This window comes from Phymastichus coffea, unplaced genomic scaffold, assembly GCF_024137745.1.
Source record: "Phymastichus coffea isolate CEN01 unplaced genomic scaffold, Cenicafe_Pcof_1.1 PCOF00119, whole genome shotgun sequence".
NCBI classification, from domain to species: Eukaryota; Metazoa; Arthropoda; class Insecta; order Hymenoptera; family Eulophidae; genus Phymastichus; species Phymastichus coffea.
In genome coordinates, this window is record NW_026706930.1 from 220,352 (window position 1) to 234,042 (window position 13,691).

The 13,691-nt window shown below is 38.3% G+C and overlaps 3 protein-coding genes across 4 annotated transcripts; 2 read left to right on the forward strand and 1 right to left on the reverse strand.

The window, feature by feature from the left end:
- Positions 1–244: 244 nt before the first annotated feature.
- Positions 245–9,447, forward strand: LOC131671115 (uncharacterized). Of its 2 annotated transcripts, XR_009302511.1 has the most exons (3): positions 245–330; positions 884–2,397; positions 9,432–9,447. XR_009302511.1 is itself a non-coding variant. In XM_058947315.1 (2 exons), exon 2 carries the CDS (start codon positions 1,093–1,095, stop codon positions 2,332–2,334), a length of 1,242 nt encoding a protein of 413 aa, XP_058803298.1. In that variant the 5' UTR covers positions 245–330; positions 884–1,092; the 3' UTR covers positions 2,335–2,458. The 2 variants fall into 2 exon arrangements, 1 of the variants encoding a protein (XP_058803298.1); XM_058947315.1 differs by lacking the exon at positions 9,432–9,447 and having other exon boundaries at positions 884–2,458.
- Positions 3,867–5,153, forward strand: LOC131671116 (uncharacterized). The gene has a single exon (XM_058947316.1). The coding sequence runs from the start codon at positions 3,911–3,913 to the stop codon at positions 5,150–5,152; it is 1,242 nt and encodes a 413-aa protein (XP_058803299.1). The 5' UTR covers positions 3,867–3,910; the 3' UTR covers position 5,153.
- LOC131671114 (WD repeat-containing protein 75) lies at positions 6,417–13,518 on the reverse strand. The gene is made up of 14 exons (XM_058947314.1): positions 13,215–13,518; positions 12,938–13,139; positions 12,659–12,849; positions 12,454–12,573; positions 12,195–12,373; positions 11,967–12,125; positions 11,687–11,880; positions 11,405–11,589; positions 11,170–11,333; positions 10,902–11,088; positions 10,643–10,827; positions 10,233–10,585; positions 6,691–6,800; positions 6,417–6,616 (listed from the first exon to the last, which is right to left on the reverse strand). The coding sequence occupies exons 1-14, from the start codon at positions 13,343–13,345 to the stop codon at positions 6,427–6,429; spliced, it is 2,550 nt and encodes an 849-aa protein (XP_058803297.1). The 5' UTR covers positions 13,346–13,518; the 3' UTR covers positions 6,417–6,426.
- Between the last annotated feature and the right edge of the window lie 173 nt (positions 13,519–13,691).

Sequence of the window (13,691 nt, forward strand, 5' to 3'; positions counted from 1 at the left end):
AATTAAATACGAATTAGGCGGAAGTATAATGCGATCGTGACGTCAGGTGAACCTTGAAACGAAAACGGCGACAATATGAGCAATCGCATAGTAGACGTATAATCGCGAGTGAAAGATATCCACTCTCGCCAGTGTCGAGATAGACATGTAAATATTCCTCGGAGCAAGTCGACAAAACTGTATCATTCGCGATTGAGAGCCAGTCGCAAATTGCTCGTTACTTTCACAGCCGCGCCGTATATTATCGCGCGTTAACAGCTTCTTCTCTTGTTGACGAGCATCATTGCAGCTCGTCTTGGAAGATTACGCAACAGAAATCATTAGCACAATGTAAGAAAAAAAAATTGTTTTTTGCAGTAGTTTTTTTCACAGCCAAGTAGAAAAAAGCTAATATTGTTTTTATTTATTTCTTTTGATTTGAAACATTGATTGATGAGGCATCATTAATCACTGTAACATTTTAAAAACTCATGCTTGCTCGCATAATGTCGCGCCTGCTCGAGCCAGCGATTAAGATCTCGTGAGGTATTTTTCTTCAAAATGACTCGTACATTTCGGAATTCGTAGACTGCAATTTGCTATAATTTTTCGAACTCCGCAAACGGCAATAATTTCACAGGAATTATCTCACGGGAAAAATAACTGAAAGAAGTTACGTAATTTATGCTTGGGTATGAGCGCGTTCAATTGCGTACACTGGAATTCAGCCTTCATTTGCATAGATCAAAACATTATTTGAAAGCTGTGTGTTGTTTTACTGGCGATCAATTATAAGTTGAATATAGCAGCAGCGATCTTCAACTCCACTTGAGATTCGTCCATTTGAAAAGTGATTTTCCTCGCGCGCGGATTGATACAGCAACCTTGTACGCTCTTATTCTAGGCAAGCGAACGTTCGCCGGCGTGCAGCGTGCTACACGGGCTTCGTGCACCGACACATTTAAGCGACTCGTTGTTGAAAAGTGCGCGGCATCTCGCTCGGAAAGAACAGTCAGCAGCCGAGCGGCAAGCCGATTGCTTACGTTCAATCTTGCAACGTCAGGAAAAAAGTTGTGCTCCGTACTCGCGTGGAATCGCCGTTAGCCGTTAACAATGAAGACGGACACATTTAATCAGCAAGAGATCGAAAAGATCGTTGATCGAGCTTTTCCCGGTGAGGAAGCGCGAGCGTTGAACTATCGCTTGAACAGATACAGCAAGGACAAGGTCGGATTTTTGGGCACTCATCAGAATCTCGAAATCACGGTCAAGCGTCGCGGCAGCAACCAATCTGAAATTCTTCGATTTTTCGTCAAGAGTTTGCCAACGTTGACGGAAGAGCAATTGAAGTTTATACGCGAGCGCGATCTGTTCGGTCAAGAAGCGTCCTATTTCAACGACGTTCTGCCGGTTTTGAAGAAAGCTTGCCCTTCCACGGACGACTGGTCCCCCCGGTGTTTTCTCGCCACCGACAAGTTGGTCGTGCTCGAGGACATGCGTCTCCGCAATTACGCCATGTCCGACACGAAAATGCTGAGCGAGGAGCAATTGAAGGCGGCTTTCAGAGCGCAAGCTCGTCTCCACGCGGCCTCGCTCGTCGCCGAGAAGCAATTGGCTAAGCCGCTCAACCAAGCCTATCCGAAAAGCTGCGGAGAAGCGATTTTCAACGACGGCATGCTCGAGTCCAAGCGGCTCCAGCTGTACACCGATCTCGCTGAAAGAGTGGCCGAGAGGTTGGGTCGCGACGGTCGACGCATCAGCGCGGGATTCCGCAAAGGTTTCGATCAAATGTACGACCAGAACCAGCTGTCGACGAGGTTACCGAAAGTTCTCGAGCACGGCGACGCCTGGCCCAACAACTACCTGTTCGATGAGAGTGATCCGCCTAAATGCGTCCTCGTGGATTTCCAACTGACTCGCTACGGACCGCCGACCTACGACTTGCTACTGCTCGCATATCTCAGCACGAATCGCCAAACTCGCGAGAAAGTCATAGGCGAAGCGATCGAAGCCTATCACGCGCAATTTTGCAAGGTGCTGGAACAAAACAACCCTGAAATTGAGAGGCCAAGTTTAGATGACGTACTGGAAGAATACGAACAACTTAGGACAACTGCCTTATTGTGCGCTGTTATGTACTACCCAGTCATCTGGGTGGGCCAGTCGACTATTGATAAGTACGATGAAGAGGAACGATATAAAAGGCTGATGTTCCGCCAAGATAATTCATTCGTCATGCAAATCTACGACGAAGACGAAATATTCGCTGAAAAAATGAACGAAGTCATCATAGAGACTGTTGAGTATTTCGAACAACGAGATGTACCGATCGAAATGAACAATGATCTGCATTAGAATCTGTGGATGTACGGGTTATCTTCAAATAAATGCTTCAAAAACTGATCGAAAGTTCATTGAGTAAGAGAAAAAACCAATTTTTTAGTGTCAAACTGATTTGAAATTTATTTCAAAAAATATCTTTGAACGAAAAATGCTTTACTTGCATTATTTTAAATTAACAAAGTTTTAATTAGCTTCAGAGATCTTTTATATTCTATTCTCAATGCTCTCTACGTTTTACTTTGTTAGTTTAGTTTTCAAATCATTAACAATTACTTCATTAAGTTTTTATAATTTCTGTCGGACTAAATGTAGTTTAGTTAGCATGACGATATTCCCGTCAGTCGAGTCTGCGCAAATATGTCTATTTGATTAGACACCTTCAAGTTTACCTAACAGTATTTACTTAAAGTATTCCTCAATTTGGAAAGAAATTCATTATTTTAAGAGATTCATGAAATTGTCTTATTATTTCTTATGCGCTTAGATTATGAATATCGAAATTAATAAAAAAGAATAAAAATGATTGAAAAATGAAGCATTTTGCCAATGAATCTGATAGTGTTTTTTACGTCAGATCTGCAAAAATATTACAAAATCATCGAGTAACGATGAGAGTTAAGTTATAAGACATAGATATATATGTATATAGATAAGAATAATTAGATAACCTGATGAACGGTGATTAGAATGATTAGTAAGACGGACACATTTAATCAGCGAGAGATCGAAAAGTAATTTCGTATTCAAATCAAGTTACTAAAAATAAGAGACAAGAATAAAATTTTAATATAGTTAAGCAGATAGATACCAATTAAAAAAAAAAGTAATAGAATGATTGCTATAAGTCACAAGTTAGGAAGCAAAGATATTGAAGGATGCAGATCAAATTGAAGAGTAAATTGCTGTTTACTCAAAAACTCATAAAAGTTGTAGTATTCTAAACTTGTATATGACGTAATGTTGGCTAAGATTTTACGTACTCATTGACGTAACGAAATGATGATAGTCATGAAAGACATTTAATTAGAAAATAATTAGGTAGTGCTTAAAAAAAAAGTACTTTTGAAAAATCTCAATACCACATAAGATATTAGTAAAATATAGTGATCGCTTCGATTGCCAATTAAATGCAGCATAGCGTTTGTCTTCTTTAGAGACAGTAAATTTAAGTACTGGGTTAAAAAATACGTATCGAGCATTTTATTCATGCAGGATTTTCGCTGCCAATAACTGCGCCCGCTTTAAACAATATATTAAGAATTGTGTTATTTTACTGGCAACTTTTATCTTTTAAAGCTTATCTGCTATCGCTGGTTTTCTTAACGCACCAAATAACAAGCAACGACTGATCATCTGTAATACGTTAAACGAACACTTGGTACTCACTTATGCGAATGCGCGCGACTTCAAATTATCGCATAGTAATTCGCTTAAAAAGCACGAGACACCTTTCTTGGAGATTACAGTCACCAATCGAACTTCAAACCGACAGTCACTCTCTAAAAGTGCACCTTTAGATAGTTCTTAATTGCAACAATTAACACGTATTAAGATTAAATAAAGAATAAAATATATTTACGTGCTGAGAATGAAGGTCGACACATTTAGTCGACAAGAGATCGAAACGATTGCCCATCGGGCTTTCGACGGTCAGTCAGTGCAAGTGATAAACTACCACGTCGAGATATACAGCGAGGACAAGGTCGGATTTTTGGGTATACATCAAAATCTCGAAATCACGGTCAAGCGTCACGGCAGCAACCAATCTGAAATTCTTCGACTTTTCGTCAAGAGTTTGCCAACGTTGACGGAAGAACAATTACAATTTATACGCGAACGCGATTTGTTTAATCAAGAAGCGTCTTATTTCAACGACGTTCTCCCGGTTTTGAAGAAAGCTTGCCCTTCCACGGACGACTGGTCCCCCAAGTGTTTTTTCGCCAGTGACAAGTTAGTCGTGCTCGAGGACATGCGACTCCGCAATTACGCCATGTCCGATACGAAAATGCTGAGCAAGGAGCAATTGAAGGCGGCTTTCAGAGCGCAAGCTCGTCTCCACGCGGCTTCGCTCGTCGCCGAGAAGCAATTAGCTAAGCCGCTTAACCAAGCCTATCCGAAAAGCTGCGTGGAACCGATTTTCAATGACATCATGATCGCAGAAAAACGACTGCAGCTGTTCACCGATCTCGCTGAAAGAGTAGCCGAGAGGTTGGGTCGCGACAGTCGACGCATCAGCGCGGGATTCCGCAAAGGTTTCGATCAAATGTACGACCAGAACCAGCTGTCGACGAGGTTGCCGAAAGTTCTCGAGCACGGCGACGCCTGGTCCAACAACTATCTGTTTCATGCCTGTGATCCGACTAAATGCATCCTCGTGGATTTCCAACTGACTCGCTACGGACCGCCGACCTACGATTTACTACTGCTTGCTTACCTCAGCACCAATCGCCAATTTCGCGAGAGTGTGATAGGCGAAGCGATCGAAGCTTATCACGCGCAGTTTTGCAAGGTGCTAGAACAAAACGACCCTGAAATCGAGAAACCAAGTTTGGATGACGTACTGGAAGAATACGAACAACTTAGGACAACGGCCTTATTGTGCGCTATTATATACTACCCAGTCATCTGGGTGAGCCAGTCGACTATTGATAAGTACGATGAAGAGGAACGATACAAAAGGCTGGTGTTCCGCCAAGATAATTCATTTGTGATGCAAATCTACGAGGAGGATAAACTGTTCGCGGCGAGGATCAACGATGTAGTTGAAGAGGCTGTTGAGTATTTCGAGCAGCGAGGTGTGCCGATCCAGTCGAAAAATGGTTTGCACTAGAGTAGAGTACAAAGAATATGGTAGCATTTGTAATCAGTGGTAAATTTCTTCGTGTAGTCTCTTTTAAAACGTTTTAAATGGAGTAGCAATAGCGTCTAATTCATTCAATCGTGCAATGTTTATCTATCTCAGCATAACTAGCATAAATACGAAAGAGTGATTCACAAAGCAATTCAAATCTACCATGAGCAATTTAGCGAGGTGCTGAAAGAATACGATCCTGAAATTGAAAAGCCAACTTTGAAGTGTTCTCAAGGAATATCAAGAAGGAATGTGGATATGCCGATCATTAATCAATTCGGCGAAGAAGTGTCATACAAAAAGATAATGTTGCGTGAAGATAATTTATTTGCCATGCAAATCTACGATGAGGACAAAATATTTGCGGACAGGATTGATGATATTACCTAAGAGACTGACGATTATTTCTAACAACGTGGAACCCTGTCAAGCCGACGAATGACTTATACTGTTTTACATCATCTTTGTAAAATATTTCCAAAATTATTGAGTGAATTCTATTCTATTGTTCAGATCATTTAATAAGTGTGGATCAATATATTGACTATATCACTGTTGTGCTTATATGTGACATTATCTGAGATTTTGTGGTTGCTATATCTATCCGTGGGTTATTTGAAAAATGTTTTTTTTTTTGAGATATTTTTGTTCGACTCTACCATGTACCAATTTTTATCGACATTGTCTCATGCATAACAACTTTAACCAAAATTTTTAAATTTACGATAATATCCGTGTTTCTATGGAAGATCATGTAAAGTGAAAGGCTATGTAGCGATGATCCATTATTGAATTTTTTCATCCAGTTTAAAAAAATATTATTAAACAAATTAATTTTTTTCTAAATATATTTTCCTCACGACAATAAAATCATAACGAATATTTCAATGTGAAAAAAATGTGCAATTGTGTCAAAAACGAAGAACTTAATATATCTCACATTTTTCAAGAATTGGTTTATACCTGTTTTCCTAAATATCGTCAACATATTTAATGAAATGTTGATTACAGAATCGCTGCAATAAATTTTGGGGGAAAAAAGAGGATGATAAAATATGTTCAAAAATGACGTTTTTTAAAAGTCGTAAGATATTTTATTTCAATTTTCATTGTCACAGTAAATGTATTATTTATATCACTATACAATGTAAATATATGGGGAAATAGATTGTATTTCAATGCTTGTAGTATAAAATTGATTCTATCATACAAGTCCAACAAGTTATAAAAATATTCTTTCAGTGTCAACGCTACTAACTGACGGACTCGTCGCTTGGCAGTATAGCCGATAAGAAACTCCAATCTAAATCGATCAGTTTCGTCGACTTGTCTTTTGTCTCCTTCTCGTTATTCAAATTCTTTTCTTTACCAGTAAGAATTGTTTTAATGTTATAGTGTTCGTCTTCGCTATCCGATTGGTCCTCATTGACTTTGATCGTTTTTCTAAATTTACAAATCACAGTGAACATTTTGACAGATGATAACAAATAACAGAAAAACAGCGATTGGAAACTTACTTGGTTGGTGTATCCTTGGTTACTTTGCCCGAAGTACCCATCAGCGAAAGAATAAACGGCATGCACAGCATCCTCATAGGCGGTAGTGTATGTGCTGGTACACTCAGCAACTGAAACAATAGTTAGTTGTATTAAAATAAATTATTCCGAAATTACGTGATATTTTGGAAAAAAAACAATTTATTTTAATGATCCAATTTTCGAAAAAAGTTTTAAAAGAAAATCGAATTTGTTTGAAAAATTTAAGTATTTTTATGGAAAATTTCAGCAATTCGCCAAAATTCTCCGGGATAACTCAACGATAATTGTTTACGTATTTCGTATTTTCTGAAACTTCAACTCAGAAAAACGAAATCAAATAAAAGTCCGCTTCGAAACATACCCGGAAGACACTCATAAGTATAGTAGGTTAAATCGCAACGAGAAAGTTCTAGTTAGACGGCGCGCGGGAGACTGGTGGAAATAATGAAATTATTGCTAAAACTAGGTCGACATCTCTCTCTCTCTCTCTCTCTCTCTCTCTCTCTCTCTCTCTCTCTCTCTCACTTTGGCAATACAAAAGTAAATTCGTCAGAGCGCGCAATATGCCATCCTTTTTACAATTTGTACGCTGGCCTGTATTGTATACTCGCACTGAGGGGAACAAGTGATGAGAATTGCGTTTCACGGGGTGGTCGACAAGTGGAAGGGAGGGAAGCTGCGCGGTGCGCAGCGATGCAACTCGCTCTATTCGCGACTCTCGTATATTAGATGATAACGCGCCGGCACGTAAAGTCAGTTGATGCCCAGTTAGCAAACGGGACGCAAAAATAAAACGGGTTCTCGCCCTCCTCGCCGACGAGTGAAGATCGCATCTACAGAAATACGCATATCTGAGCTGAAGTTGCGGAATGAAGTTCGCCAAATTGGGCCTGCTCGTGTGCTTCGTCTGCTTGCTGTTCATCGCGAGCGGTTGTCAGGCATTTCCTGCTGGCGATCCGGAAGCGGTGAGTTCGAGTATTTACCAGTGACTGATCGGTTGCATAGCTAGACGGCTGGGTGGACGGTGGCTCATTGAGAATCACAGCATTACCGAGGTGAATTTCACCGATTTTCGCTTGATTGTCGCTCACTTAGCACGCGACTTGCTATTTCGCGCAACGAAACAATCAAAACTAACTAGCTTGTAGGGTCGAAAGCCAATGTTCCTTCAAAGTGAAAAGCCAGTAATGTCGTTAAACTATGTTATTCGCATGAGTTATGCCGTTTACAGATCTATTTTCTAGCAAATCGACACGTCGAAAGCGGACTACATAAATTGCTCATAGTTAACGCGAAACGAAGACGGCGCTTTTCTCTGTCGGCAAAATTATCGCGCGACGCCCGCGGCACACATCAAAAGCACTCCAAATCAACGCGACCGCGTCTACAAAAGGATGCAGCTAATAAAGAGGCCATCGACCTTCGTTTGCGATGCAATCGTTTGCATGCGTCTTGCAGAGTCGCGCGACAATGGTAATCTGTCTCTCGCTGAAACCGGGTCACCGTGAGATTCTCGGACTCCTGAGTCTGCCTCAGCTGCCACGTAATACAGCAAAGACTTTCGTCCGAATCGCTTTGCGCGAGATTTCTGCGATCGCAAAGCCTCGCGGTATGTTCATCGGGCGAGAGCCTCCGAATCAATTTGGCAATGCAGATGCAGATCAGCGTTAGGTGTTAGCGCCGAAACGTTGTCGCATGCGCGCAAACAAAATAATTAGGGAACAGCGCGTGTGAGATAACCATCGGCGCTTCAGGGGCTTTGACACGTCCACTTTACGCGCGAGTTTGCGTGGGTATTAGGCCGGAGAAAATGGGATGTAGCGTGCGACACCCGACAACCTACTGCCGACACTCACTGGTCGCAGCTTATAAAATGCAGATGAAAACTAAAGTCCATCGCGAATGTAATTAATTTTGTTTTCACGTATTGCCATCATCTGAATATACCAGCTCGTCCACGTGGCCGCTCTCTATTAAACTTTTGAGGAGCTTGGAGCTATTATCTGTCGCAAAAGGCACATACAAAATGCGTCTATTTCTGCATCGCGCGCGATAAAATTTATCTCGTGTTGCCCGCGCGCCGGTTTTTTACGCGCTCGCCAGTGATACAGCGAGCCTCCAAGCGAACGAACGTACAAGAGCTCTGCCGTGAATAGCAATCTTTTCGCAAGCGAGAGCGCGGGCGTCAGGCACGATAGAATTCAAAAGCGTCGGATAGGCGATACACCGTTGCAGCTTTATTTCGAGCCTCGCCTGCTAGCCTTTCGAATGGTTGTGCGCCATCGTTGTACGACCAATGAATATCGGCGGAAAATTCGTAAGGAAGGATGTATTATTAATTATTCAGAGTTGGACTTCGAGGCTTTCAAGTTCGGATTCCATGAAAAATATCATTGCCGGAGGGACTTTTACGCGGCTGATGAAGATGACGTTCGAAGGCCTCTTGATTTGCAAAGATCTCCCCTTTTTTAACTGTCGTATTGACACACTTTTAAGTACCGATTGACCCACATTTTTCTGTGTAATGTGCACTCAATGTTTTTACTTTATAATCATTAAAGTTCGTACTTTAATTAAAAGTTAAAAGTTATTTTAAATTAAAAATTAATAGAACACCGGAATTATTTTTTCTCGAAAAAGGAATTCCAAAAAAATCAATATTACGCTGGATCATAGCTTCGAATAGAAAAAATTATTCTGGGATATATTCAACATTGCAGGCGATCGAGAACATGCGGCAGATACCACAATGGCACTGCTTGCGCTATCGCAAGTTCGACTTGGTACGTCGCTGTCGCAACTATCGAATCGGTCGCAAGCACTGACAGTACTGTCAGTGTAGCTAAGCCAGCACGCAGCGACGTCTCAGGACTCAAGCAAACTTAAGACTGCGCCAGCCTGTCATCGTAGAGGCACTTGCCTCGCTACTTGGCAAGCTCTATCCCAGCCGATACAATACTAGCTAATTTTATTTTCTCCGTACCCGCCAGCTGACATTTCACTGCTACTTGTTCTCTGCCTTTTACTCGCTCTTTTGACCGCTAGTAAATTGCGTGCTTATTGGATTTTTTATTTGCTCGTCTACCGAGTACTTGCTATATCACTTTTAATTAATTGTGAAATTTATGAAAAACGCTTGACGACCATCCTTGCGATGTTATTTTAAAACCATAATTAAAGTTGAGAAACTTACGATAAAGACTAATTCATGCTATTACAATTAAGTCAATATCTTCGTTATTATTATTATCTTTCCCAATTGAATCTAATACTTGACTGATGCTATTCAGTTTTCATAAATTACAGCTATACAATGAATTATTGTAAAAATGACTATTAATCACTGATACACGTAAAATGTATCATATTTTCTTGATTTCATATTTCCTTGATATTGTTATTATTTATGTAAGATTTTGTTATAAAAGTATCCTTAAACTATCGCGAGTTTCTGTATCTCGTGTTCAGTTAAAAAAATAATAATAAATGTTAATATGTAAACAATTTACATTACTACTTACTTCTTCAACGGCATTCTTGCTAATTCCCTTGATGTAATCATGCACAACAGATGTTTTTTCAACGTTCGTTATTCTCTCAGCAGCTACAAGACGATTGAATGCTGTCAATGGTAAGTTACGACTAGCCGATAAATTTTCCAGAGCTTTACTGGATTCTGATTTGGATTCCAGAGTCAAAAGTTCTTGTTCTGAATCTAAAAAGAACAATTGAGATTTCCTCTGCCACATCACTGTTTCTTCCTCATTGTTAAGATAATTGGCCGAAAAACAAGCTGCCAATACCGTCGTATCTTTCTCGACTAAGTTCTTTCTAATATATACAGGTTCGTGACTTGCCGGTGTAAATACAAACACTAGAAATGATCAATTATCACGAAATGTCTTTATTTTGATCGATAAAATAAACTTACGCGTGCTATCAGCAGTAAATGCTGCCATGTAGTCAGATAAAGGATCAGAAGTTAGTATAGTTAAATTTATAGGTACACTCCATTTCATTGATAATGACAAAAGATCCCAAATTGCCATGTGTTCAGATGAAGCAGCAACAACTAGATGGATACACTCGTTTGACTGCTTTCCAAATTCAATTCGACTGAAATGTAAAATCTTAGTTTAGTACACTACAACCAGCTTATAAGGACAAAAGAATAAATATTGGGGTATTACGTTATAGGATGGGGGTAATGACTATGACTTAAACAACTTTTCAGGACGCTGTTTTCGGTAGACCATAAAGTCAACGTAGAACCAAATCCTACTCCTATGAGTGAGCCATCAACAGAAAATTCTGCATCTAAAGCTGATTGATATGCATAGTATCCAACACTGTAGCATTTCCAGTGCCTCTTTATACCTACAAAGAACAAATCATGCTATAGCTTGTTAGGTAAAATAAAGCTTAAATTTATTTAAAAGAAAAGAAAAATGAATGAACCTTCACTCGTTGAACCATGTATTAACTGCCACATTTTGAATTTTTTATCTTTGCCAACAGTTACGACAAACTGTTCTTCATCACCTAACGATGTTTTTGGCTTAAATTTTAACGCATTCACTCCATTTTCATGTGGAAGTTCAATTGATGTATTTAAAACAAAGCTGATAAACAAAAAATTATATTTTTAATGAATAAAACGTTGGATTTTTAATTAAGATTTTAAATTAATTACTTCTGCTTGTCTGCATGAAACTCCCAAAATTTGAGCCTAATTTCCATACTTGAAACGCCATCATCCCGTTCTTCCATTGTTGCCATAAATACTCCATCAGAACTTATTGCTACTCTAGTAACCTCAGTATTTACAATAATTGCGTCCCTTTCTTGCGTTAGTATGTTTTGAGCAGTTATATTTACCTAAAAATAATTAAATTTAATATAAAAACCATGTTCTATCCACTTATAGTGATAAAAATTGATACTAAAAATTGCAGTAACTATATGAATAACTTACATTATACAATAAGCTTTTTGTGCGAGGATTAAAAAATTGTACATGACCAGTTCGACTATTAAGCACTAGACTATTTGTTCGAGGATCTACAGTCAAACCTGCTGGGAATAAACTTTTCGGAGAGCTAGCTACACCCCATGTGAAGTTCTGTATTACTGCTGTCAATTTCCTTTGAGGATTTACTATAATAATACCTGTGGTGTCAAATAAAATATAAAATAAAATTAGTTTTTGTAACAAAGTTGAATCTCAAAAATTAACAATTATTAAAGTAACTCACCATTATCTAAAGTTGAAACTGCTACATAAATATTTTCTGGTGCAACTGTAAGATATCTTATGGGAGCTGGTAGTCGAGGAAGAAAGGACTTATTTTGAGGATTCGATACTAACCATTTTACAAGAACGCATTCCCCACCTCCAGTGTACATATGACCACCTATAAATAAATAATGCACATTACTATGTTATTAATTATCCAAAGATACAAATCAAATAATAAATTTACCAGATTTACTGAATGCAATTTCAGTGACAGCTAAAGTATGCCAATGATATACAGCTCTAACTGTATTAGTTTGTAAGATATCTTTCAAAACAACCACTCTACCACTCACATCTCCTATTGCTACACATTCCTCTTCAGGGTGACCTGATACACATGTAACTTTCCTTCCTGTTTTGTGACTATTTATTTCAAAATTAAAGCATTATAATTTTCATCCGAACTAACATAATTCAATGTGCATTAATATAAATCTACTTACCGATTAAACTTTAAAGCATGAGTAGGACTTAATATGTACAAAAATGTTTCTTGTGCAATAGCTATGAGATTATTTCCATAATTGCCAATTATATCAATGTAATATTCTTTACTAAAATTCCTACACAATATTTTTGTTAACATTTTTAAACATATATCATTAACTGACTACATGATACAAAACAAACAAATTATATCAAACTTACTCTATTTCTTTGTTTAGGATCCTAGTTCCAAGCTTTAAATCGAACAATTCAAGTCGTAAAGTTACATTATCTCCTTTTACTTTGACAGAACTAATTACACCATTGCACATGTCTTTATTCTGAAATGTTTTGTAATACATTATATGAAAAGATCTAAGTTTGATTTTAGAACTTTTAGGAAATCCAAGTTTCTGTAAAAATAATGATCAGTAATTTATTAATTTTTATTGAAAAATAATGCAATTAGGATTGAAGCAAGTACATGTAACAATTATATACCGTTTTAGATGTTATAAGACCATTGTGACAATTCCAATGAACAAGTTCTGCATTATCTGTGCAACCAATTAAGGTATCAGGATTTTCAGGTGAAATAACGATATTAACTATTTTATGGTGAGCTGGTTCCAATTCTTTGACAAAGTCACCAGTGGTTGCGCTGTATGCTTTGATGACTTGCTTCCAAACCACATACAGCGTTCTGTTATTTGCAAAGAATATGCAATGATAAGTTGAAAATACTAATAGTCCTCTGACAATATTTGGAAAAACTTACTCTCCATCGTTAGAAAAAAGTGGTCGATGATCAATAATACTCCCACCACCTTTCCTCTTCAGAATTAAGTCATCGCTCTTAATTGAAGACATTTTATTCGGTTTGATTTTCCGATTTTCTTTTAACTGCATTTCGTTAAATGTAGTAGTAAACTTAAAGGTTATCACAGATCACCAGTTCATTAGTTTACGAAACTAATTAGAGATGAACATATTTTTACATATTAAAAAGAATTATTAAAAACTACAAAATAAAACTAATCCCACGTGCATTCATATCATGTGTGTGTTCAAAACACACGACAATCTCGATGCAGCGATACCAAGAAAGCGTCGTAGTCGAACTCAAGATCGAGAATGAACGCCATAACCAATATTACGAAGTTACCGCTACCTGCTGGGATTCCTCTGTACGTACGAATACGCGGTAAAATTGAATTCTTTAAATTTTATATTTATTACAGTATTTATTGAATTA

Bases quoted from the DNA above. Each gene is read 5' to 3' on its own strand.
- LOC131671115 (XM_058947315.1), top strand. From the start codon at position 1,093: ATGAAGACGGACACATTTAATCAGCAAGAGATCGAAAAGATCGTTGAT.
- LOC131671116 (XM_058947316.1), top strand. From the start codon at position 3,911: ATGAAGGTCGACACATTTAGTCGACAAGAGATCGAAACGATTGCCCAT.
- LOC131671114 (XM_058947314.1), bottom strand. From the start codon at position 13,345: ATGCAGTTAAAAGAAAATCGGAAAATCAAACCGAATAAAATGTCTTCA. The intron at 13,140-13,214 runs GTAAGTTTTTCC...TGCAAATAACAG, and splicing joins CTTTTTTCTAACGATGGAGA to AACGCTGTATGTGGTTTGGA. The intron at 11,590-11,686 runs GTAAGTTATTCA...AATTATTTTTAG, and splicing joins CAAAAAGCTTATTGTATAAT to GTAAATATAACTGCTCAAAA.